Source organism: Pleurodeles waltl, chromosome 6 (genome assembly GCF_031143425.1).
Source record: "Pleurodeles waltl isolate 20211129_DDA chromosome 6, aPleWal1.hap1.20221129, whole genome shotgun sequence".
NCBI classification, from domain to species: domain Eukaryota; kingdom Metazoa; phylum Chordata; class Amphibia; order Caudata; family Salamandridae; genus Pleurodeles; species Pleurodeles waltl.
Window position 1 is genome coordinate 521,262,675 of NC_090445.1, and position 27,724 is coordinate 521,290,398.

General features: G+C 42.3%; 1 protein-coding gene across 1 annotated transcript in view; it reads left to right on the plus strand.

Annotated features, from left to right (window-relative positions):
- The window catches only part of TAFA3 (TAFA chemokine like family member 3), a 696,205-nt gene extending 688,631 nt beyond the window's left edge, over window positions 1–7,574 (plus strand). The window contains exon 6 of the mRNA XM_069238687.1: window positions 4,030–7,574. Within this exon, the coding sequence (XP_069094788.1) occupies window positions 4,030–4,041 (12 nt within the window). The 3' untranslated portion in view covers window positions 4,042–7,574. The remainder of the gene's footprint in view (window positions 1–4,029) is intronic.
- The last annotated feature ends 20,150 nt before the right edge of the window (window positions 7,575–27,724 follow it).

The window sequence follows — 27,724 nt, forward strand, 5'->3', positions numbered from 1 at the left end:
TTGGTGTGACACTGATACAAGCTATCATTGCCACATCATCCCACAACCACATTTCTACATACAGCCATGTACCTCTAAAGCAAACTTGTGAGAAAAAGGCTCAATATAAGTCGGTTTATGTTGTGAACCATTTGCATGGAGAAATCAAATTGTACATAGTGTGTTTGGCGGCCATATTGGAAATATGTGAAAGGTCTGGTTAAGACTGTTGTTTGATTGTGCTCCAGTGAGGAGGGAAGTGCCTTGATATGACTCTAAGCAGGTCACTAATATGGAAATAAAAGGCGTGTCCAAATGCTGTGGTGGCTACCAACATTGATAGAGTGGAATGCATTATACTAAATGACACAGTATAAAATAAAGTACATCATTAAACATACATTCTAAACAATTTTATCCTATAATACATTCTGAATATTAACAGCTTTGCAACTTAAAGAGGATTATTAAAGAAGGAGCATAAGTCAGACTTCTCTGCTCTTTGCTCCTGACTTGATGGCTATCCTCCCTATTCTGGTGCAGACCCAATAAGCACTTTCATTTCACTGTGTTTAATTGAATGAACATATCCTTCCACTGCTGGCATCAGTCCCTGAATTGCCTGAGGGACTATTTTCTCTCCCATTCTCTGTGTCTTTCTGCTGCTGCTCCTTTCACTTACCATTCTATTTATTTGAAGATGAGCCCATTAAAAGATGGTCACTCGCCACTCCAAACCTCATGATGCACATGAAACTCGCTACTCTATTGGGCAGCCAACTAATAAACACTTTTAAAGCATTCCAAGATTGCCACCCATGGGTACATGCATGGGCATGCACACTGGCCCTTTTAGAATGTTTTTCTCAAAGAAAAAGAAACAGGACACCATACATGCAAGCTCACACATTACAGCTATCCTAAAGGATTTATCTAAAACTAAAACTAAAACATTACAAGATTATTTTGCTTAAACCAAAAGAAAAACATTAAATCATGGCTACTGCACATGCATGTGCATGCATGGTAGCCATCCTGTCTTTTTTCTTTTAGTCTAAAAAAAATCACTACCAGATGGCTGCTTTGCCTGTACACACCCAGTGGCTATCTCCTAATGTGTTTCTTTTAGATTAAGAACAATTATTACAAGGTGGCAACAGCTATCAGGGAAAAACATTAATTGGCAAAGAAAACAGTTGTCACTGTTGAGACATAATACCTTTGCTAATTTTTGTTAATGTGTATTTCAGATATAGGCCATCATTATGACTTTGGCGGTCAATTCGATTGACCGCCAAACCCGAACCTGCCATTCGACTGCCAATGCAGGTGGTCAGCAGACTGCCATATTATGAGTGGTGGCTGCTCACTGCCATTTTTGAGACAGAGAGCAGCCATCATTTGTTCTGGCAGTCAGCGGTGCTGAGGCTGTTCCTTTGCCGGCACCGCTAAGCCAGCAGGACTCCGCCCGCTGTATTACGAGCCAAAATACGTCTCAGCAGAATCCTGCTGGTGTGGTGGTGCCGGAGAGGGAAGACTGCCAAGACCCATCCCCATCCCCATCCGGACATCCTCCTCGACAGAAGGGGTGAGTGGGCGTCTGAAAGTGGGGGGGCGAGGGGGACGGTGGTGTGTTTGGGTCCATGTGTGTGTTTGAGGAGGGGGTGCTGAATGCGTACATGTCTGTGAGTGTATGTGTATGTCTGTGTGCATGTAGGTGCGCGTATATGTGGATTTCTAAATGGGTGAATGTCAGTGAATGATTGTGTCTGAGTGCATGTAGGCGTATGCTTAATGGTTGGGTATTTGAATGCATGTGTGCATCAAGGGGAGAGGGGTGCCTATGAGTGTATGGATAGGGGATGTGTACATGGCTGGTGATGTGTGTGTGTGTGTGTCGACAGCAGGAATGAAGGTTCCTGTCACCTGGTGAGTGACCACCAGGCTTTTTTTTATGGCGGGGTGATCACCACGGAAAGCCTGGTGGTGTGCAACCTCTTCATCCGGACGGTGGCCTGAGGCCTGCCACCGGATTGGAGGAGGTCACCGCTGGCTGCGATGGTGCAACTGCACCGGCAGGCCAGGCGGAGTTGTGGAGGTTTGGCTTCAGCCAAACCCCACAACTCGTAATACGGTGGTCTTCACTGCCGGCTCTGCGGCAGTTACACAGCCACAGCGAGTTTGCCGGTCTCAAGATCGCCAGACTTGTAATGAGAGCCATAGTCTTTGGGAGATCATGCATGATGGTTTGGTGCTTCAGGTCACTGAAAGAGACTTCTAGAAAATAGCTGCAGCTCTTGAGAAACACTGATTTTGAACTTAACAGTTCTCAGTCTTAAGGATTTTAAACACCAAGAAGTCCTCCTGATTCCTCTTTGTGCACCAGAAATTATGAGTCAAAAGTGGGAGCTTTTGCAATTTTATAATATGACGAACTAATTAAAAAGAGTAGTTCATAGTTATACCTTGGGAATTTCCAATCAAGTGAACACAAACTCTGTTGGATTTTTAAAACAGTTAGTACTTTTTACTCAGGTTGAAAGCACCTTCTCCTTACTGTACTAGCAGTCCCGTTGCTGACAGCAGTTGGTCTCTGAACTATTTCTCTGTCTATTTACAAGCTACAAGAGAATCACCTGCCATCTCACCCAACCATGGTTCCAATACATGCCAACCTGATATGAATTTCCACTTCAAAAGTTACTGAAGTTTGCACTGCTCACTGCATTCCTGTTTTCCTGGTTTATTTAATGGGTAAAACCATGATGACTCATATTTAGAAGAGTTTTAAATTTATATTTGAAGTCGCTACACAGTTGATTGAAAGGCCATGTACATAATATAACAGGAACACAGAATTCTCTAACTCCATTTATCAAAGGTCAGTTTACCGATAGTAGAGCACTTGGAAATCTATCCTTTCTCTCCCGATACATGATCTGATGCAGAGCGACCATTCATTTCAGCGATTTAATAAGTGGTCACCAGGTATACATAAAGTGCCAGGGAAAACACACTCTCTTTCTTAGAAATCACCAAATGCTGTAAATTTAGAATCTCAAAGAGCAGATTGACCTTGACAGAGCGGAATGGCCTTATGAAGAACACTTTTTGATATATTAATTGGGTTATGAGATGAGAATTTTGAGAATGTGGGGAACCTAATGAGTAACCAAAGGGCACCTAATAATTCTCAGAATATTACGCATGCAGAAATAGAAAAAATGATCAAAGCTCAATGTGCCACTTTTTTGATCAAAAGAGAAAAATGTTGGCGTGAATGCATAGGAGATAGCAACTTTAATTAGGAGAAAACCAGAAGAAAGTCATACCGGGATGACGGGTGGACAGTTAAAAAATGATGGCAGTTAGAAAAATGTCACATTGAATACAGATACAGCAAGGCAAAAAATAGCGCAGCTTTGAAAGACATCATCAGCAAGATTGACATTGGCTACTAAAACATGGACTGGCTGAAGATGTTCTTAGTGAATACAATATAGTTAAAGGAAAAACAGCCAACAACAGAAAACATAAACTTGAGGAGAAACCAATAACCATCTGAGGACCTGCTAGGAATATTGAAAAATACAAACACTAGTCCTCAAGACGCAAGTATCAAACTGCATTCTAGAGTTGGAATGGGGAAAAGTCAATTGAACACATAATCATCACGAAGAGAACTGCTAAGTATACGCTACTGCATAGTCCAAATCCAAAATGTCAAAAAATTAAAGGACAATGATATATAATCGTATTGAGGGCCCAAAGATCCTGAAGACATAAAAAAGAATTCTCAAAAGTTTGTCTAGGAGCTACTGTAAACCTGTATTTTCATGCTGCATGTTGTCTTAAACTGAGGGGTGAATCATGAAGGGTGTTTTTCGGAAGCCTTCAGTGACTAATGCTCATGAATCTAAATAGCCACGTTTGCATACGCTAAGAGTGCCAAAAAATATAAACGGTTTCTCAAACTACTTTTAAATGTTGAAGTTTTAGACTATTCCGTTATCCACATATAAACTTACAATCTTTGTTATTCTTTCACAGGTCACTCGATAGTTGCTGTGGAACACTGTACATAAAATATACATTTATGACTCGGAAGTGGTCAACACATTAAAGGCCCTTTCAGACGATGGTTTTTTTTCATGGAACATTAAGAAGAGGTCTTTGTTTCATCAGTACTACCATTACGTAGTGGGAGACACAATTTGAATGTGGAAAAGCTATGGGAACAATTCTGAAAGAAGAAACATTTCTGTGTGTGAACATTATCCTTCAGATCACTCGGCCATAGCCGGTTTGGCAGGAAATGCCTAACTCCTGCTACTCTGTGGTTGGACTAATCTTTTGCAGGAAAAGACGTTGAACACTTGAGGAAAAAGTGGAGAAATTGATCTCTTAACGGTGATGTTGATACCACTACCAATGAAGTGAATTCTCTCTGGAGTTTAAAAACAAAGACTATTACTAAAGTTAGACTAATGTTTTTATAATATAGCTGTAGATAGCTCTCATTCCCCATCCTGCCTTTAGTAGCTTGGATATCATGTCAGTGACCTTACCGGCATTTCTTTTCACTTAATCTCATGAAACTCCCAGACCCAAATGGTAGAAAATCATTAATTTGGAAATATTTATATTTAATTGAAAATAGCACACATAATTTATGATATCAGTCTAACAAGTTTATTGGTTGCATTTGCTTACTTTCTACCCAATATGAAACATACAAACATTATTGTTTGAAAGTTCAATGCAGAATTAGTATTTTGGTCGGGCATTTATTGTTAACAAAATCATGAACGAAGTACCATGATGGTTGTGAGAAGATCAAATATAAAACAATGTGTCGCATAATCCCATAGAAAGATTTGAATTTGCATACCAATTTCTACATTAGTTTCCTTTTTTAACAAGAAAAAGTGTCTGTCCGCCTTTATTTACTCTGAAGAAATTGCAATTCAATTTGAATTCATTAAACTGACTCTGTTATTACATTTACTCTGCAAAATGCATCTAGTAGTCAATAAGCTGGTAAGCATTGCTTTCTCTTTACAGTGCTTTACGTGAGATTCTGAATCTGGAAAATGGCAAATGAGATATCGATGTCCCCTTTCATTCCAGAGAAATTAGGAAGACCACTGTAAAAGAATAAAGCTTTGAACAGCTATCCTTTTCAAACATTTTCAGTGTAAAGGTAAAAGTGTATTTTCTCAGTGACATTCCTCCCCTCCTGATTTTACTTTTGTTTTATTCAACCGCATCCTTTTCAGATTCGGGTGGCCATGGCAAGGTATGCTAAAACTTTCTTTTTCTGAACAATGGGACTTCAGGGCCAAATTGGAGTGCTTGGAGCAGAACAGGGAGCACACCCCACTTGTGCATAAGGGGAAATAATTAATTTCCATACATACCTCTTTCTCTTCATCCTCTCACTTACTTTCTTCATTTGGATGTGATTTAGCATTTCGCTAACGCAGGGAACCCTCAATAAAGCATCAGATGACCCGTCCATTAAACTTGCTGTCAATCCACTTAGATGTGTGTGAAGCACCAGGTTTCCGAGAGTGGAGATTCAGCTGTCGCCACTTCACTAAAGGCACATCAGACCTTCTACCTTATATAGAGAGAGTGTTCTGACATACATTTTATTTCTTCATGGCTGCAGAGAAAGCCTAGCAGCCACGAACAAGAAGCAAAACAATGAGTACGACACGTTGGGAGAAAACTCACATTGGGTCAGGGACATTCATTTTTTGCTTTACAGTAACAAACTAGCACTTTGGGAAGACTGCTTGCTATGCTTTGAGATCCCCACCAGGTTTATAGTGATGCTTGTGCCTTTAGTGGAATGCTACTGCTATAGCTCATATGAAATGATCAACAAATCAACAAGGCTACCCTTGGAAGTAGTACTCTAACATTAAAACAATAACAATAACAAGTCACATGGAACTATACAACAAATAACTAGTGAAAATATTCACTGATGCTTTTTTGTGTAGCCTTATTTGGTTGTATATTTGTGTGAACATCTGTATGAAATAAATTAGTTGTGTTGCTGATATATACTTTTTTGTCTGAAGTGTATTTATTGATATAATTCACACGAGTTGTTACTGTTTTAATATTAGACCACTCCAACCAGGGGTAACCTTGTTGGTTATTTGGACCATATCCAACCACTGTAGTCAGGTTTTTGGTAAAACCTATTTTCATATTGTGGCTCAGCAGAAGACATTGCCGCATTGCAGGGCTAGCACCATGTCTGAGGCAAGTGAGTGCTGAGACATCTAATTTGTTGTATCTTTAGTTTCGTTTTTATCGACTTCTATTTAGATAATTTGAGATTAATACAATCCACTACAAGTTGCAATGTATGAATTTTAGGGGAGCAAAAAAAAGCACAATATGAAGTTCTATACATTATCATTTCTACAATTTTTACTTCTGTTAGTTTAATTTGCCATCCCATTTCAGACTTTTGTAATGTTTGCTAGTGCAGTCATTGTATAGTCATGAATATTCACTTTCCTAACCCAACAATTTACACACTTAAAATGTATGCATATTGCTCATCTGCCATATTAGATATTACTAAATTTGGTCATATTCCCATGTAGTCCAGTTGTAAAAATATACAGCCTCCTAAGTTCAAAAGCTGCTAATTAGCTAAGAAATAAATACCTAATAATGCACTAGCAAGTAAAGATTGGGAGCAGTAGCTACTTTCTTATGTGTGTCATAAACATCGATGCCCTCTATTTTTCAAATTGTTTTCTCACATATATTATAAGTAAAGCACCACCATTCAGATTTTCTCTCCTTGATACCTTAGATGAAAAAATCATTTGTACATCTATACAACTGAACAGTATCCCGACAGTATATACTGCTCTTTCTGCCTTTAATGATGGTGGCTCTCCACGTAATTGAAATGTCTATTTCAAATTAATGTCTTTAAAGGAATTTTATGCTGAGGTTTGCATAGTTGTTCACTTGGTAGACCAGTGGTTATAGACAGTTTGGAGGCTAAGACATTCTTTGATACAGCATTGCAACAATAGTATATATAAACAAGTGTGATACTGAACAAATAGTTGTGCTAATAGAAATCTATTAACTGAAACCCTTGATGTATACATTTTTAGTAGACGAATGGCCCTACTCTATCCAAAACTAAATATGTTCAGTATCAGACAAAGGCTGTATTACTGATTATTTTCTTTCAAACAGCCACTTCATAGCAAACACTTTTACAAGTGGAACTGTGTCCGTATGTGGTCCAACAATTAATCTTCCATCAAGGACAATCAGCTATTTCATTTCATCAAGGATACCCATTTCGAAAAGAAGCGTGTCACAACAACTAAAACTCGGCAAATTTAGGTTGACGACTTAGAAATGTGATTTTGTATTTCACATGATCAGGTTAGGTGCGAGGTATCTCGAGGAAAACCTACGAGGAACTCTATGTCATACAGATTTTGTTACCTCAATGTTTTTGTAAAAAGGTATGCAATACCAGCTTTATGATGATTTCAATGTAAATATCCAACCGTGAAATATTAAATCATTTTAATCACTGCATAAACTCTTTGATTTTTCATTGATGAAGTTGTAGTTAGAATTGTGCTTTTTCCGAATGTCAAGATGTAGTGGACATAAATACTATGATGAAGAAGTACTGTAACCAAAATATTGACTACAATAATATTGTATAGGTCTGTATATACTGGTAGCAAAAGATTTTACTGTTAGTCAACCACATACCTTGTATCTATCTATCTATCTATCTATCTATCTATCTATCTATCTATCTATCTATCTATCATGTATGTATAAATGTGTGTATGTGTGTGTGTGTGTATATATATCTTCGATGGCATGTGTAGCTGCAGATACACATGCTTTGCACATCCCGCCATCTAGTGTTGGGCTAGGAGTGTTGCAAGTTTTTTTTCTTCGAAGAAGTCTTTCGAGTCACGAGATCGAGGGACTCCTCCCCTTTCGGCTCCATTGCGCATGGGCGTCGACTCCATCTTAGATTGTTTTTTTTCCGCCATCGGGTTCGGACGTGTTCCTTTTCGCTCCATGTTTCGGTTCGGAAAGTTAGTTAGAATCTCGGAAAATTTGACGGTATTGTTTGCGTTCGGTATCGGGTTAGTTACTACAGATCGACAATGACTTTTGAATAGCTCCGGTGGCCCTTCGGGGTTTTTTCGATCCCCCGTCGGGGCCTGGTCGACCCGGCCACGTGTCTCTTCAAGGCTGATGGAACGGACCCCATTCCGCTTCTGCCCAAAATTTCACAACAAGTATCCATATACAGATCAGCACCTGGTCTGTAACTTGTGTTTGTCTCCAGAACACAAAGAAGATACGTGTGAAGCCTGTCAAGCATTTCGGTCGAGGAAGACATTAAGAGACTGAAGAGCGAGAAGACTGCAAATGGCGTCGGCGCCGACAGGACAAAGGCATTTGGAGGAGGAAGAGGAAAGCTTCTCCATTCAGGAGTCGGACTCAGACGAGCTCGATCCCGAAGATACGCCGAAAAACGTGAGTAAGACATCGAAACATAAAACTCACGACAAAACCACAAAAGCCCAGGGGACGCCACCGCCAACAGTCCATGGCTTAACCCGTAAAATAGGTGACCGATCCCCACCTGAGGACAGTACATCTTACACGCAGGTGGTCTCAAGGGCAGCAGCTTTTCATAATGTCACCTTGCATGCAGAACCGATTGAGGATGACATTTTGTTTAATACACTATCCTCCACTCATAGCCAATACCAGAGCTTACCTATGCTACCTGGAATGCTAAAACACTCCAAACAGGTGTTTCAGGAGCCTGTGAAGGGCAGGGCCATAACTCCAAGGGTGGAGAAAAAGTACAAGCCACCGCCTACAGACCCTGTGTATATCACGCAGCAATTAACACCAGACTCTGTATTAGTAGGGGAAGCTCGCAAGAGAGCAAACTCTCACACCTCGGGAGACGCACCACCTCCAGACAAGGAGAGTCGCAAATTTGACGCTGCAGGGAAAAGGGTTGCAGCACAAGCAGCAAACCAATGGCGTATTGCCAACTCACAAGCACTTCTGCCAAAATATGATAGGGCTCATTGGGACGAAATGCAGCATTTCATAGAACACTTACCCAAAGAGTTCCAAAAAAGGGCACAACAAGTGGTGGAGGAAGGACAAAGTATCTCAGATAATCAGATACGGTCAGCAATGGATGCAGCAGATACAGCTGCGAGGACAGTAAATACTGCAGTAACAATAAGGAGACACGCATGGTTGCGTACATCAGGATTCAAGCCGGAAATACAACAAGCCGTGCTGAATATGCCTTTTAATGGACAGCAGTTGTTTGGGCCGGAGGTGGACACTGCTATAAAAAAACTTAAAAAAGACACTGATACGGCCAAAGCCATGGGCGTACTCTACTCCCCACAGAGCAGAGGCACATTTCGCAAAACACAGTTTAGAGGGGGGTTTCGAGGACAAGCTACAGAACCCACAACCTCACAAACAAGGCCCACTTATCAAAGTCAATATCAGTGGGGAAGTTTTCGGGGACAATATAGAGGGGGACAATTCCAAAAGAATAGAGGGAAGTTCCAAAGCCCCAAAGCTCCTCAAAACAAACAGTGACTTCCAAGTCACAAATTCCCAACACATAACACCTGTGGGGGGGGAGACTAAACAATTTTTACAAACATTGGGAGGAGATAACAGCAGACACTTGGGTACTGGCAATTATCCAGCATGGTTATTGCGTAGAATTTCTCAAATTCCCTCCAAACGTTCCACCGAAAACACACAATATGTCAAAACAACACATGGATCTTCTAGGACTAGAGGTCCAGGCATTGCTACAAAAAGGAACAATAGAATTAGTACTAATTCAACTGAAAGGAACAGGAGTTTACTCTCTGTACTTTCTCATACCCAAAAAGGACAAAACACTGAGACCTATATTAGATCTCAGAACATTAAATACCTACATCAAATCAGACCACTTTCACATGGTGACATTACAAGACGTAATCCCACTGCTCAAACAACAAGACTACATGACAACACTACACCTAAAGGATGCATATTTCCATATACCAATACATCCTTCACACAGAAAGTACCTAAGATTTGTATTCCAAAGTGTACATTACCAATTCAAGGTGTTGCCATTCGGAATAACAACTGCACCAAGAGTTTTTACAAAATGCCTGGCAGTAGTAGCTGCGCATATCAGAAGGCAGCAAATACATGTGTTCCCGTACCTAGACGATTGGTTAATCAAAACCAACACACTAGAACGGTGTTTACAACACACAAAGTACGTCATAGAAACCCTACACATACTAGGTTTCTCAATCAACTACACAAAGTCACACCTTCAGCCGCGTCAAACACAGCAATACTTAGGGGCAACAATCGACACAGCAAAAGCGATTGCCACTCCAAGTCCACAAAGAGTACAAGCATTTCACAATGTAATACAGGTCATGTATCCAAACCAAAGAATACAAGTCAAAATAGTAATGAAATGCCTGGGCTTGATGTCCTCATGCATAGCCATTGTCCCAAATGCAAGATTGCACATGCGGCCCTTACAACAGTGCCTAGCATCACAATGGTCACAAGCACAAGGTCAACTTCTAGATCTAGTGTTGACAGACTGCCAAACATACACCTCGCTTCAATGGTGGAACAATATAAATTTAAACCAAGGGCGGCCTTTTCAAGACCCAGTGCCTCAATACGTATTAACTACAGATGCCTCCATGATAGGGTGGGGAGCACACCTCAATCAACACAGCATTCAGGGACAATGGGACTCTCGGCAAAAACAGTTTCACATAAATCACTTAGAACTATTGCCAGTATTTCTAGCGTTAAAAGCATTTCAACCAATAATAAGCCACAAACACATTCTTGTCAAAACAGACAACATGACTACAATGTATTACCAAAACAAACAGGGAGGAACACACTCAACACAGTTGTGTCTCCTGACACAGAAAATATGGCATTGGGCGATACACAACCACATTCGCCTAATAGCACAGTTCATTCCAGGGATACAGAATCAATTAGCAGACTACCTCTCTCGGGATCACCAACAGATCCACGAATGGGAGATTCATCCCCAAGTACTACACAATTACTTCCAAAATTGGGGAACACCACAAATAGACCTATTTGCAACAAAAGAAAACGCAAAATGCCAAAACCTTGCATCCAGGTACCCACAAGATCAGTCTCTGAGCAATGCGTTATGGATGAGCTGATCAGGGATATTTGCATACGCTTTTCCCCCCTCCCACTCCTTCCATATCTAGTAAACAAGTTGAGTCAAAACAAACTCAAACTCATACTCATAGCACCAACTTGGGCAAGACAACCGTGGTATACAACACTACTAGACCTCTCAGTAGTGCCTCATATCAAACTACCAAACAGACCAGATCTGTTAACTCAGCACAATCAACAGATCAGACACCCCAACCCAGCATCGCTGAATCTAGCAATTTGGCTCCTGAAGTCTTAGAGTTCGGACACTTAGACCTTACACAGGAATGTATGGAAGTCATAAAACAAGCTACGAAACCAACCACTAGACATTGCTATGCAAATAAGTGGAAAAGGTTTGTTTATTATTGCCATAATAATCAAATTCAACCCTTACACGCATCTGCTAAAGACATCGTAAGCTACTTGCTACATTTGCAAAAGTCAAAACTAGCTTTTTCATCCGTTAAGATACATCTTACCGCAATCTCAGCTTTCCTGCAAATTACCCACTCATCTTCACTGTTTAGGATACCAGTCATAAAAGCCTTTATGGAGGGCCTAAAAAGAATTATACCACCAAGAACACCACCAGTTCCTTCATGGAACCACAACATTGTCTTAACACGACTCATGGGGCCACCGTTTGAGCCCATGCACTCATGTGAAATGCAATATTTAACATGGAAAGTTGCATTTCTAATTGCCATCACATCTCTAAGAAGAGTCAGGGAAATCCAAGCATTTACCATACAAGAACCATTCTTTCAAATACACAAGCATAAAGTAATTCTACGGACAAATCCTAAATGTTTACCAAAAGTCATATCACCGTTCCACTTGAATCAAACAGTAGAACTACCAGTGTTCTTCCCACAGCCAGACTCTGTAGCTGAGAGAGCACTATATACATTAGACATCAAAAGAGCGTTAATGTACTACATTGACAGAACAAAACAAATTCGGAAATCAAAACAATTATTTGTTGCTTTCCAAAAACCTCATACAGGAAATCCAATTTCCAAACAAGGCATTGCTAGATGGATAGTTAAATGCATTCAAACATGTTATCTTAAAGCAAAAAGAGAACTGCCCATTACACCTAGGGCACACTCAACTAGAAAGATAGGTGCTACCATGGCCTTTCTAGGAAACATTCCAATGACTGAAATATGTAAGGCAGCCACATGGTCTATGCCTCATACGTTTACCAAGCACTACTGCGTGGATGTGTTAACAGCACAACAAGCCACAGTAGGACAAGCAGTACTATGAACTTTGTTTCAAACAACTTCAACTCCTACAGGCTGAACCACTGCTTTTGGGGAGATAACTGCTTACTAGTCTATGCAAAGCATGTGTATCTGCAGCTACACATGCCATCGAACGGAAAATGTCACTTACCCAGTGTACATCTCTTCGTGGCATGAGACGCTGCAGATTCACATGCGCCCACCCGCCTCCCTGGGAGCCTGTAGCCATTTCGAAGTTGATCTTGAACATTTGTAAATTTGTAAATATAGCACTTTAAACTACATCATGTACATTCATGTTTACTCCATTGCATGGTCACTATTACTATAATACACAACTCCTACCTCACCCTCTGCGGGGAAAACAATCTAAGATGGAGTCGACGCCCATGCGCAATGGAGCCGAAAGGGGAGGAGTCCCTCGATCTCGTGACTCGAAAGACTTCTTCGAAGAAAAACAACTTGTAACACTCCGAGCCCAACACTAGATGGCGGGATGTGAAAAGCATGTGAATCTGCAGCGTCTCATGCCACGAACAGATGTACACTGGGTAAGTGACATTTTCCATATATGTATGTATATATATATATATATTCACTGACAAAACCAAAGGTTACAGGGACGTTATAATTACGTTCTGAATTTACTTGTACAAAAGCATAGAAATTCAGCAGTTATAGTTAGAGTTCCTTCAAGCAACTTTAACTCGCCCCCTAAGTCATGCCTTTGCTATGCACAGTTTTCTTATCAATAATTTTATTGCAAATGTTGCAGCCATAACATCAAACATACAAGATCTCATCAATAATATAATGTGTGGAGTAATTATCTGTGCATAGCAAAGACATGAGTTATAGTTGCCTTAGGGCACACGTTATAGTTACTTGAAGGAGCTCTAACTATAACTGCTGAATGTCTATGGTTTTGTACCACTAAATTCAGAACCTAACTATAACGTCCGTGTAACTTTGTTTTTTTCAGTGAATTGCTATGGTTTTTTAACGTAAAGTCATTTTAATTACTATAGTGCGCAGAGGGGGTTGGTCGCAAGGCCTGGCTTGCATCCAGGCCTTGCAGTCAACCCCTTATTACCACCCAACCCCACGTCAGACATGATCTTTGGCCATGCACAGCGTAGGTTGACCACAGGGTATGTCTATGTGAGTGGGTCTGAAAGTGTGTGTGTGAGTCTCGACTGTGTCTGAGTGGGTGCATGTTTGTCTGAGTGGGTGTGTGAGTGGGCGTATGCATCTCAAGTGCATTATGAGTGAATGAATCACTGTATGAATGAATCTGTGATGTTTCTTTCAGATTTTTTCATATTTGCAAATATTGCACAAATAATCATTGAAAATGTGCAAATTTTCGTGAAAACCGTAAATGGAAATGCAAAATTATTTGAATATTGAAACCCATAATTTGCCGCTAAGACACACCTATATAACACCCCAGGGGTCACTGTACTTGGATCCTGACCCCTTATGCAACTTTCAATTAGGATTTCCACCCCTGGGGACATTGTCCAGTGAAATAAAATGGCGGCCACAACTTTCTAGTCAGGTTGCAGTTAGCCAATTACAAAGCTTCCTTTCATGTGCACATTTGTGAAAAATTCTCCAAAATTCTCAAATTTTGCCAATTATCCACGAAGATGGCGCAGCCAGAGATATACACATTTGGATTTCCCTAAATTTCTCAAAAACTACTGAACGGATTTACACCAAATAAGCAAATGATAAATCTGCATACCGAAAACTAGCTTTCTGCCAAATTTGGTGTACTTACGTCTAGTGTTTCGGGCTGTAGACATGTCTAAAGGTCCTAAGGGAATTAATATGGGAAACACCATTTGTTTGTCCTTCCCCTTTTTCTCGGCCCCCGTTTGATGGATCACCCTGAAACTTTCCATGCACAACAAGAATCACCCCAACTTTGCAAAATTTCCTAAAGATTCGTCAAATGGTGCCAAAGATATAGGCAACTCAAAAAATGCTTTTTGTGTCAAAGCATGACCCTAACTATAACTACCTAGTGGTGACCAGGTTATATATATATATATATATATATATATATATATATATATATATATATATATATATATATATACACACACACACACACACACACACACACATATACATATATATATATATATATATATATATATATATATATATATGTGTGTGTGTGTGTATAGTATCTATAGAAAATGGGTTTTTGGACTTGCCTGTATCTTTGGCACTGTTTGATGAGTCTTCACAGAATTTTACAAAACCAATTGTGGCCAAGAATCTTGTTGTGCATAGAAAGTTTCGTGGTGATTTGTCAAGTGGGGGCTGAAAAAAAGGATGGGGTAAAAAAAAGTGTATTTCCCATACTAATTCCCATAGGAGTTTTGAACACAACTACAGCCTGAACCGCTGGGCGGCATTACATCAAATTTGGCAGAAAGGTAGCTTTTGGTATGCAGGCTATGCTTCTGTTATGTGGTGTAAATATGATCAGTAGTTTTTGAGGTTTTAAAGGGAAAAATAATTTGTATATCTAATATGAACAACACAAGGGGGCTGCATGGCTGCATGGCCCTCAGAGTCCCCACACTGGATATTTACTCTCCGAGGTAACACTTCCTAACTAACCAGTAGAAAGTGCTCCAGTTGGATAGACATTTTGTGCAAAACTTTGGACTCTTGTTGTATAAACAAGCATGTGAGCTTCCGTTCTGGCCATGATGCTCATTTCACAGAAATTAACCCTCAACAGGAAGCACTTACAAATATAAAGGTATAGTGCTACTTTGTAAATAAGGAGCAGCATTTTTGGCCTTCTAACGCCATATTAACATAAAAAAAATGATGCTAATGTGTCAGAATGGTGCTAGGGGCTATTAAATATGCCCCTAAGACTTTAATCGTGCAAGGAGTCTTACTACTATGCGCTTATGGGCAGAGTTACTAAGGGCGAGGCAAGGCAGCACAAACCCTTAAATGGGATTCACTAAGCCAAGCAAAGCCACCTTGCATAGTTGTGTGTGGCTTAGTAAATTCAGAGAAATATAAGGCAGTGCAAATTGCAATCCCAGATTTATTAAGGTGAGTAGACCTGAGATTGTGTCAAAATAGTACTCCTTCACAAATGAGGCATAATAAGGAGAACTATCTGTATTCGTTCTCGTTACTTCCTCTTCAGCACACATAGAAATTGAAAGAGGAATGTTAGAAATGAGGTCTCTAGTTGGCACAGGTATACACCCTTATCCAAATAGGGATCACAATCCTACTCAGGGTAAGTCACACACAATCCAAATTATCCTGTGCCCACCCTCTGGTAGCTTGGCACTGAGCAGTCAAGCTTAACTTAGAAGGCAATCTGTAAAGAATTTGTGCAATAAATCATGCAATATCACAGTGAGAACACCACAGAAAGACACCACACAGGTTTAGAACAATATAGGATATTTGTCTGGTGAAATTAAGGTCAAAATGATCAAGATCTAATAATTACAATATAATGTTTGTAAAGATAAGAAGAGTCTTAAATTCTTAAAACAACAATTGTCTCTTGCAAGCACAAAGTACCAGGTTTGCATCAAAATTACACGCATGAGGACCGCAGAGGAGGAGATCCATGGAAAAAAGGTAGGTGTGTGTCAGTTTTCTAGGTGCGTCCGTTCTTTTCCATACAGGAAGTGATTTGCGTTGATTTCAGGTGTGCAGGCTTGACAGCAGTGGAAAGCAGATTTAGGAGTTTTTCACAGCCAGGACATATAAAACACACAGGTATAGGGCCTGCCTTTTGCCTACACAGCACCCTGCCCTATGGGTTACATAGGGCCTACCTTGGGGTGACATATGTCGAAAAAGGGGAGTTCAACGCTTGGCAAGTACTTTTGAAATGCCAAGTCGAAGTGGCAGTGAAACTGCATACACAAGCCTTGCAATGGCAGGCCTGAGACATGGTTAAGGGGCTACTTATGTGGGTGGCACAATCAGTGCTGCAGGCCCCCAGTAGCATTTAATTCATAGACCCTGAGCACATGCAGTACACTTTACTAAGGACTTACAAATAAATTAAATATGCCAATTGGGTATGAGCCAATGTCACAAAGAGAGAGCATATGCACTTTAGCACTGGGTAGCAGTTGTAAAGTGCACAGAGTCCTAAAACCAGCAAAATCAGTGTCAAAAAGTGGAGGGAGGCAGGCAAAAAGTTGGGGGTGACCACCTTAAGGCTGTCAGGTCTAACAAGGAAAATGCTGCAAAAGATTGTTTTTCTGCAGGAAGGTACCCCTTCCTACACTAAAACAATCCTACTTGTAATGCAGGGACCCTTGTACTATAGAACAAGGATGCCTGCATTGGAGCTAGGCAACACACAGTGTGCCGGCACAGGGAGAGGTAAGAATTGTACCATACCTTAGTAGATATGACACACTTCTGGTCCCTCCCTGTCACACAATGCAGCACAGCAAGTTGTCTTGCTGCCATGTGTTGCATGACTTCTTAGTAAAACTGCCCCATGCTACATATCCACCTCACAGACACACATATGGAATGTCAATGCAAGGATCTGGGGGTCACTCTGAATCCCTCTGAGATGATCTGTCTGTTGCCTCTCTCATCTACTCATTGCACGTCAGAGTGTTCTTATGATCTTGCACCTCCATTTGTGCACTAAGTTTGCGGAAGCCCTGTCTGAGATAGTAGACCGTCACTCTTCTAGGGGTTCTCAATGTTCATTTTGATGAGATTATTAACTCCATAGTCTTATGCATCTTGCATGACCTTTGCTGCTTTTAGGTAAAGCAAAAAGTAAAAAGCCCCACATATGACAAAGGACATTTCTAGACAGGGTGTTTAACAATGATCCCAAATGAGAAACTCTGCTATATAATATGGACAGACCACACTCTGATCGATCTCATTTACATTGGAGGGTCTCCCACCATGATCAGACAGTAACAATTTAGCCAGTAAAGGCCAAAGATGGTCAAAACTGAACAAAGAAATCTGGATGGCCTCTCTAGCATCAGCAAAACCGGTAAAGGGAAGGACTCTTTGGCAGCAAACTCTGTAGTAGAAGAGTGGATCAGCAACTCAGTAGAAAACACTATTCTCATTACAACTATAAAGAAGGAAAATAAATTGAAACTGTTACCCTGGCCCACTGCACACTTGGTTTTCCTAAAAAAAGGGTACAAATCCTAGAAAGAAAAAGGAGCAAAACTATAAAGAAAATGTAACATTCTCCAATTGGTTGGCTCCTAAACAATACCATTAGGAAATCAAAGAGGTATAGTCATCATACTATGAAGCCTTAATGGTAAATGCGGCCAATGACCCCAGGGAACTCTTTTGGGTTGTTAAATCCCTCCCTACACCTAAAACAGAAAACACGCTGCCCACTCTCAAGGACGTTTGCTGAAACAAACTGGCATCCTATTTTTAAGGCAAAGTATCTTCTATCTACAGCAATTTACAAAAGACAAAGAAAGTCTTACCTACTCTACCAGAGATACATACTTTTCTTGGGGAGATGACAAATATCGCAAATTTTCCCCTGATCACTGAAGAAGAACTCTCAGCTTTATTCTGAAAAATTAAATCAGGCCACATTCTAGAAATGACCCCACCACACATTCTCCTTCAAAGCGCACAAGAGCTCTTCCGAACACTCTTGGATCTCTTGAATGTGTCAGTTCACACTGGAATAGTCCTCAAAGCCTGGAAACATGCAGTGGTCAAACCTTTGTTAAGAAAACCCAATTTTAACCCCTCGTGCGCTGGGAACTGAAGACCCATATCCCAGCTCAGCTGTGGGAAAAATATTAAAAAACATATTAATGAAAACCTACCCATATTCCCAGAAGATAACTCCCTCCTTAACCCCACTCAGACCTGATTCCATCCAAAACACACGGTACAGAAACCTCACTATTAGGAATAATGGAGGAGCTAAAAAAAATGCTGGGCGAAAAGAGTATCTGTCTGTCACCATTAGCCTCCTCAACCTGAGCACATTTTTTGACATAGTCGACCATGAGACCCTTGAACACAGGATGATGGAAATATGAATAAGAAACACTGCTTTGAATTGGCTCTCTTCATTTCTAAAAGAAAGGTATTTTCATATATGTGAACCCCCTTGTTTCTCATAGATGGTTGCCTTGAAATGTGGGTTCCCACAATAATCTGCACTTGACCCCACACTTTTTAACATCTATATGCGGCCACTGGCAGACATCATCAAGGAATTTGGGGTTTGATTGTTTCCTATGCTGACAACATGCAACTGGTTGTCTCCCTTACCCCAGAGACAGGTTTATAACATCAACTGGCCCCTAGCCTAGAGAAAGTGGCCAGGTGAGTGGCAAATTGTTCATTGAAACTGAACAAAGATAAAACCAAGCTGATTCTTTTGGGGAACAAGACAACTCTGCAAGAAACGGATGGTTTGTCAGGATTGCCTGGGAACTCCACCAACTCCCTCCGACCCCGTAAAAATCCTGAGCATGTGACTGGGTTTTTCCCTATCCATGGAACCCCAAGCAAACAAACTGATGACATCATACTTTACCAAAATGACAACCCTATACAAAATTCTAAATCTGCTACCCATACAATCCAGGAGAGCAGTGGTCCAAGCACAAATTATTTCCCACCTAGACTATGGGAATTCCCTGTATATGGGATCACCCAAATCAATTATCCAGGTAGTCCATAACATGGCAGCAAGGGCCACCTTTAAGCTTCCCAAATGCTCTTCAGTAAAAAGCACCTTGGTCACTCTGCACTGGCTTTCAGTGGAAAAAAGAATACAATTTAAGGTACTGGGTCTGGCACACAGGTGAATCAACCACAAGAGACACCCTTTGATTAGGGGCTTATTGTCACCTTGCACCCCCAGTAAAACTTTAAGATGCTCCAATGCAAGGCTCCTGATGGTCCTGAGAATTCAAAGGACCAAATGGGGGAAGATCCTTCGCTCACTTGACCCCCAACCTATGGAACTTCATGCTGACTGAGTTAAGAAATGAACTCAACAAGACCAAATTTAGAAAATTGCTTAAAACTTGTCTACGCCCCAACTAGCCCCAACTATGTTCAGCCATAGATGATCACGGCAGCATGCTACGACTTTCAAAGTGCTGGGAAGCCTTAGGGTAGATGTGCACTCTATAAATAAATATACAATACCATTTGATGATTGCCATATTCCCTTTCGTAGCCCTTAACCCTTTGTCCTGTATTCAGCCATCTGAGTGTCTCAAGCCCTTTCTGTGATCCATGACAGAACACACTCATTTTCATGTATCCACCTTTAAGCTCCTCTGCCCAGTTTCAGTCCCAATGCACTTAGATTTACCCTAATTTTACTGTGCCAGTACTGGACAGTGACTTCTTTTCTCAGAGGTCAGAGTGTAACAGCTCAAGCTTTTTTATTCACATTGCCTGCTCTGATTTTTCAGAAAATACTTACCGGTTCTCTACATGGACTGAAGAGGTGGGGGTTTCCGGGGTTGGCAGCATAGGAAGTATGAATAAGCACCATTTACCAAAGGGATGTCCTAATATATGTGGCCTGATCTCACTTAAGTGTCCTCCTGCTTCTTTTCTTTTAATTTCAGATCCTTCTGCGCCTTTAGGTGTTGGTCCTCCTACTAGTCCTAATCCTAGTCCTCCTTTTCTGGGTTGTTTTGCTTCTTCTGATCCTCATTCTGGCCCTGGTCTAACTAGTTATTGTCACCCTTGTACTTGTTTCCTGAATCTGGGGCATCTGTTTGTAGTCCTTCCTAAACCTGGTCTTCCTGACCCTGCTCCTGGCTCCTCCTTGTATTAGCCCTTCCTGGCCCTCCTGATCCTGGCTCTACTGGTCCTCACCCTGATCCTGCTAGTCTGCTGGATCCTTATCCACCTAACCCTGTTGGTTTGGTTCTCCTAGAGCTAGGCATCCTGTTGTTCTGTCTTGCTACTCCTAGGCCTAGTCATCCTGGTTTGGTTCATCCTGAATCTCCTTGCCCTGATCTTTGTCCTTGTCGCCCACCTGGTCCTTCCTCCACTGGTCCTAATCCTCCTTATTAGGTCTGCTTCCAGTGGGCCTGGTCATTTTGGTCCTGGTCTGGTCCCATTAGTCCTTGTGGCCCTTGTTGTCCTGGTTTCCCCAATCCTCTTAAGCCTTGTGCTAATAATCCAGTTCCGTGTCCTTGTACTCTAATTGGAACCTGAGATTCTGATCCATTGCTTCTGACCTCTTTGGTCCTCCTATCCCTTATCCTGTTCTTGCTTATTCTGATCCTTCTAGTCCATGTCATCCTTCCCCATCTGGTCCCTGATTTTAATGGCCCTAGCCCACCTGCTCCTGACCTGACTAGTTATCTTGGTACTCCTCCAACATGGCATGATACTCTTTGCCCTAGTCCTCCTACTCATTGTCATCTTGGACAAACTTGTCCACTTTATTCTGATCCTCCTTGTTCTGGATCCTGTTCTTAGCTGTTCCTAGCACCCCAGCTTGGTCATCATGGCTCCTGTCATCCTGCCCTTACTTTGGTTATCATGGCTCTTGTCATCCTGGTCTTCCTTGTCCCGGTCCTTCTTTTCCACCTCATCCTGGTCCTGCTTGTCCTGGTATGTCAGTTTCTGATACTCTAGGACTCTTTATATTGAGCTTCGTTTTGTCCTTAGTTGTGGCCCCACTGGTCCTCATTGCCCTGGACCTCTTAGCTCTTGTTCTGTTGACTCTGATTATGTGGCCATTTCCTCTTTATACTTCAGACCATGTTCTCATAGTCTGCTTCACTGTCAGACTAGGAATGATCTTCCCACTTGTAGTCCTCACAGTTCATGTCCTTTTTCTGGTGCTGTGCCCACTAGACTTTATCCTTTTATTCTGGTCCCCCTTGTTTGGGTCTTTGTATGCCTAATCCTCTTGGTTCTGTTCCTTCTGGCCTTCCTGGCCCTTTCATAACCCTTTCTCCTATCTCTTTCTTTTCTTTTGTGATCCTCTTGACCCTCATCCATTTAATCGGGTCCTTGTGATCCTTCTCACTCTGTCAATTTGATTCTCAGTACATCAGTCCCCATTCCTGATGGTTACCTCTGTCTACCTGTCCTCGTGTGTCCTGTCTCTCTTAGGCATAGCCCTTTTAGCTATAGTTTTCCTGCTTTGGATCACTCTGCCCTCCTGGCTTGGTGGCTTGTACTCTTGGTCCTTCTGACACTACACACAATGGTCTGGGTCCTCTTGGTCCTGGATCTCCTGGATATCCCGGTCCAGTCCCCTTAGTTTTCCTAGCTCTGGCTGTTCAGGTCCTCCTCATCTTCCTAACCCGATCCTGCTACCGCCCAGGTCCTACTCATTCTGCTTCACTTGGTACTCTGGGCCCTAGTTGTATGGTCATGATTCCCCTGGAACTCCTAGGCCTGCTCCTAGTCCTAGTCCTATTGGTGCTGAGTCTTCTAATCCTTTTTACATCATTTATATCTGGTTTAGCATTTTTTCTATTCACAGGTTCTCACCTATTTAGGCCTCGAGTTGTGTAGCTTTTGATGTAAGTTACTTTTTGCCCTTTATTTTCTGTCTAGGACAAGTGCTGTAGCTTAGGAGGTTTTTGTTTTGGTCCTGATGAAGCGCCACGTGATCCGGATGGACATTAAAGGCATGAAACATATTTATCTCATACTATAGCTAGAAGGAGAGTATCCCTTTTAGCTCTGTTGAATTGTTAGAGTAGGGGAATATCATTCCTTTCACAATCTCCTGTGATTTTAATCTTGACCAAGATCCTCAAAGCCTAAATTAAATGATTTTTTTCGAGGTTATTGAGCCATTTTTGTCTCTTTCCTCTCCTGCTCTTTCCTGACAGTAGTTTTTCTTCATCCCTGCTTTATCTATCATGGCACACACTTCATATTCAAGATCTCTGGCAAAGTGCCCCCTTGTGGGGCCCGTCAGACATTGCAGCACCAGTCTGACAAGGAGTTAGCCCTATGATGAAGCATGACATTCATTGGATTTGTGAGGTCTTTTGCTTCTAATTTTAGAAGTGTCTTGAGGACCTGTGTTCTGTTCTCTTCTTTTAGGAACAGTGTATCTCATTGATCTTTGACCTTGGTAATTCGCCTTTACAATGACTAGAGTGAGGGTCCTTGCTTGGTCAGGGGGTAACATGACTGCCAACCATAAACCCCATTTCTAACACTGATCATCCTATCCTTTCCTAGTCCGGATGGTTCTTAACCTTCAGACGTTCCCAGCTCTGTACTTCTTGGCCCTGGTTTGACTGGTCAGCATTCCCATTTACTCCTCCCCATAGTCCTTTAGATCCGGGTTCTCGTCTTTTAAAGGCTCCTGGTCTTGAACCTTTTAATGCTCCTCACCTTTCTTTCTCTGCCATCATTCTGCCTGGTCCTGCTCCCCTTGTTTTTTCTAGTACCCTCATTTACCTGTCACTAATCCTTCTGATCCTGGTCACCTTGGGCCATGTAGTCCTGGTCTCAGTTCTGATACTCCTTTGTTGGGCCCTCATGCTTTGGGACATCTTGTGCTAGTTCCATTGGCTTTAGTTTTCATAGCCCTACTAGTCCCTGGTCCTTCTGCCCTATCCTACTCGAACTAGTCTTCCTGGTTTCTTGGTTTTCCTATTTTACCTTGTAGTTGTCCATCTGACCATGGATCTCTCTATCACTATTCGCCTAGCGATGGTCCTATTGGGACTGGTCTTCTTCATCCCTCTGGCACTGGTCCTCCTAGTTCCTATGTTGTGGGTCACCTTGGTTCCTGTAGTTCTTGTCACCCTGTGTTATAATCCCCCTGAAACTAACACTCCTGGATCAACTCCAGGCCCTGCATGTCATTTGGCCCTCTGGTCCTCTGGTAAGTGCACACAGGCCCTTCCATTATGGTCAACGGTCCTCTGCTCCTTCTCCCTCTGGTCCTTCTGCTTCTTCAGTCCCTTGTTCACTGGGTCCAGATCCCCATGTTGCACATCCGCCTGGCAATCACGATCCTTCTCACCCTGTTTCCCATCAATTATGTCTCCCTGGGCCTGGTTCATCTTGTCCTAGTCCTCATTGCTCTGGTTATCCCAGCCCTCCTCCTCCTACTACTTCCTTCTCCAGCCCCCTACAATGGCTTTAGTCATGTACAGCCTCCTAGCCTGTGAAACAGATATGTTTTGGCTTCCAAATGTCGGTTGCTGAGATAGCACTGTCAATAGAAATGATGGCCCAGTAGAGACAGGACCCTGGCCACTTGAAACACTGCACCACATCTGCAGAAGTGCTCACCTTCTGTGACAACCAAGGAGGTTAGAGAGCCCCTCATGAGTAACAAGGAAACCAAAGGTGCATTGTGGTTGAAGTAAAAGGTGGATAAAAACAGCACAAATGTGCAGGTGGTGAGAAACAAAGCTATTGCTTGGGATGCCTGGTTTCAATGTTAATGCACAATTGCACTGTTAATGTGGTCCACTATCATGCATGCCAACAGACCCGATTCAGGGGGGAGACTCCTGACTTTGAGTCCAAAAATGTTTTTAATTTGGGCTGTCTTCACCTGAAATTGCCTCTACATCAAAAGAGGTCAATGAGGAAAATATATTCCCCCAGTATTGTTTTTTAAAATCTCCTACTTTCCTGTTCTAAAATGTTGGTATATATGCTTACCATGAGTGTATGCTCCTGGCTAAGTGAAGCTAAGCAAATGAGCAGAGAAATCTAGACTGCTTACCCTAATTGCATGATAGCTAAAAAGGAGACACAAAAAATAAAAACTGGAGCCCACCCACTACTAGCATCAAACAGCAAGCACCCTTGTCATAGTGCTTAATGAGAAAAAGAATAACACAACTCACAACTCATCTCAAATGGCATACTGTGAGGAAATCTGCAACTTAAACAGTGAGACAAGCTCACAAGAGCTTTGTAAATCACTGGTTGGTCCCATCATCAAATGAAACAAACACTCTTATGTCTTACATTCAATAGAGAACATTAAGTGACACACTCATAACAAAGGCTCTAAATCTCACAACTACTGGAACAGAACTGTATAATATTTAAGATCTATCAGACAAATAACTTCACTTCCAGTGGGATCTGAACTAAGAAAATAGAACAATCTCCTAACACTTCTTTTAGAATCTAGCAGTCATCCTGGACTGCAAATTCTAAAACCATAGGTCAAGCAAGTGAACATAAATGTAAACTTTGCCATGCAATTCCTTTAAAGAATCTTCCCCATATGCAATCTTGAGCAGGTGTCTGTCTCCTAAGGTCTTAGTGAAGTGCACACTGTGATTATGTCAATGGACTTGAGTCCCAATGGTGTCTGAGCAACAAATTCCAACTAATCTAGAAAAATCTCATCACTCATCAAGTGATCCTGGAAAAAGGAACCATCTTTATTAAATTTGAAGTCAGGCTCTACTGCCATAAATCACTCCCACATCAAGAATGCCACCACTCTAGATCAACTCCACTTAAAAAAAGTGGGGGTTGATGTTACCCTGTGCAGACCTGCAAGCTTTGAAGAAGCTCCTAAGGAAAATAAAGGGTTGTATGGTGGAACCATGCATGCCAGAACAATGCACTCTTTAAAAACGTGGTCTGAACCACAACCACGCTGTTTCCACACATGGCTTTAGCACACGTCTTTACAACAAATTTCATTGTACATGCATGCCTATTAAAGGAAACGCGTGAGAAACAGCATGCATGATTCTGTCATGCAATCCCCCAACCTGCCCCGAGGCCCAAAAAAACCCCACCCCTAATACCTAAACTTCCCAAAAGCCCACAGCAACACCCATTGCACGCCCCTTCAACCAAAGGGCTGCATGTGAAGGGGGTCATATTTACAAGGTGGCACTAAGCCACAAAAAGTGGCTTAAGGCCACCTTGTAAATATGGTGCAGGGTATAGCACCACTGGAGCATAACGAAAAGTAACGTTCCAGTGGCGCTAGGGGCTCATAAATATGCCCCTATATTACCCCGAGCAACAAAAAAAATACCCTGATCCCCAAACTCCTGCCCCTAAAAACAAAAGTATCCCGACACCCCCAACCCACCCTATGCCCCGAATCCACCACCTCTGCTAAAAACTACCCACCAACCCTGCCCCAACACCACTTACCTCACCACATCCTCTCCCAATCATTCCTCCTCTTCTCTCCTTCCTCCTCCCCCTCTTTTTTAAACCTTCCTACACTCCTTTTAAAAATAAACTACCCAACCCCCACCCTAAGATCTAAATTAAAAAAATAGTCAAAACCCCTACTCCTGCCCCTAACAAAAAGTCCCTAAGTCCTTAAAAAAATACCCAAACTCCCCAATCCCACTCCTTAAGAAAAATAGCCCACCCATGACCCCCCACACCCACAAATCCCATAATCCACCCCCTTCCCCTGCCCTACCCCCACTTACCTTACCACATCCTTCTCGTCCTCTCCTGAACAACGCATGGCTTTTTCTGTGCCCTAATTCAGCACAAACGTGGTTAAGGCACAGAAAAAGCCATGCGTTGTTCAGGCAAGCGTGGTTACGCTTGGGTGGGAAACACCCATGTCCTTAAGGACGCATTGCTAAGTATGTTTCCCAAAATAGTGATCATCAGTATCCACTAGGAGTTTAAAATAGCCATAAAGACTTGACTCTTTCTTTAAACCTAATACTAACTGGAATAGACCAAGAAGGACCACTATTCATAGCCAATATCCTTTCAGAAACATTATTTTCATGACACCACACTATGACATGACTCCACTATGCATGCATATACATAGTTGTAAGAAATTGGGTTGTTGGTTGAGGAGGGTGGAAGCCCTAATCTAGTAACAACCATAATCCTTGTCAGGATGAACCACAGAAGCCACTAAATTCACCTATGCTTAACCCTCTGGTAGCTTGGCTCAAAGCAGTTAGCCTTAACTTAGGGGCAATGTGTAAAGTCCTTTATCCAGCACAAAATCAGTAATAAAGTGAAAACACAACATATGAAAAATCCATAACCAATTTAAAAAATAGAGAGCAAACTTTAATAAATAAAATAATACCAGAATGACAAAAACTAATCAGTAGAAATAGAGCTATTCCAATTCACATATTTAGATAGATATAGGGCCTCATTATGACCCTGGCGGGCGGCGGAGGCCGCCCGCCAGGATCCCGCCCTCCATTATACCGCTCCGCGGTCAGAAGACCGCGGAGGGTATTATGAGTTTTTCCCTGGGCTGGCGGGCGGTCTCCAAAAGACCGCCCGCCAGCCCAGGGAAAAACTCCCTTCCCACGAGGATGCCGGCTCGTAATCGAGCCGGCGGAGTGGGAAGGTGCGACGGGTGCAGTGGCACCCGTTGCGTATTTCAGTGTCTGCAAGGCAGACACTGAAATACTTTGCGGGGCCCTCTTACGGGGGCCCCTGCCGTGCCCATGCCATTGGCATGGGCACGGCAGGGGCCCCCAGGGGCCCCGCGACCCCCCCTACCGCCATCCTGTTCATGGCGGCTTTCCCGCCATGAACAGGATGGCGGTAGTGGGGGTCAGAATCCCCTCGCCTTGGAGGATTTTAAGGTCAGTGGAAAACCGGCGGGAGACCAAAGCGCCGCGGTCAGAATGACCAAGGGAGCACCGCCGGCCTGTCGGCGGTGCTCCCGCCCCCGTTGGCCCTGGCGGTAGAGAACCGCCAGGGTCAGAATGAGGGCCATAGTGCCTAAAAGCTCAAAACAACATGCGTGTCATCTGGTTGTGCTAGACCGGGGGAAAGTCACAGTGCAGGCCACAAACAGGGACCAAGTTAGACCCACTGAAAAAGTTACTTTCTCAAAATCCAGCACAAAAAGTTCTGTTTGCAATGCAGGATGCAGGGAGGAGCAGGGAGAGCATCACAGATAGTGATCACTACGGGGTGAAGTGGAGTCCGGCAGAGGTGGGCTTTTATTGCTGTGACATGAAGAGAGGATGATCATTGCAAGAGCGCCCTGTTGGCGGTCACCACAGGCTGTACTTGCTGTAGCACGAACTGCAGATCTGTTGGGGGTCACTTTAGAGTAAAGAGTTGTGTTCATCAGAGCTTCACATTGGCAGTTGTCATGGGCGGTACAGTCTCAGTGTGAAAGAAACTGTGGTTACAAAAAGCTCAAAACTTCAGGGTTTCACCTTTCCTCAAAGACTAAGCTCAATTTG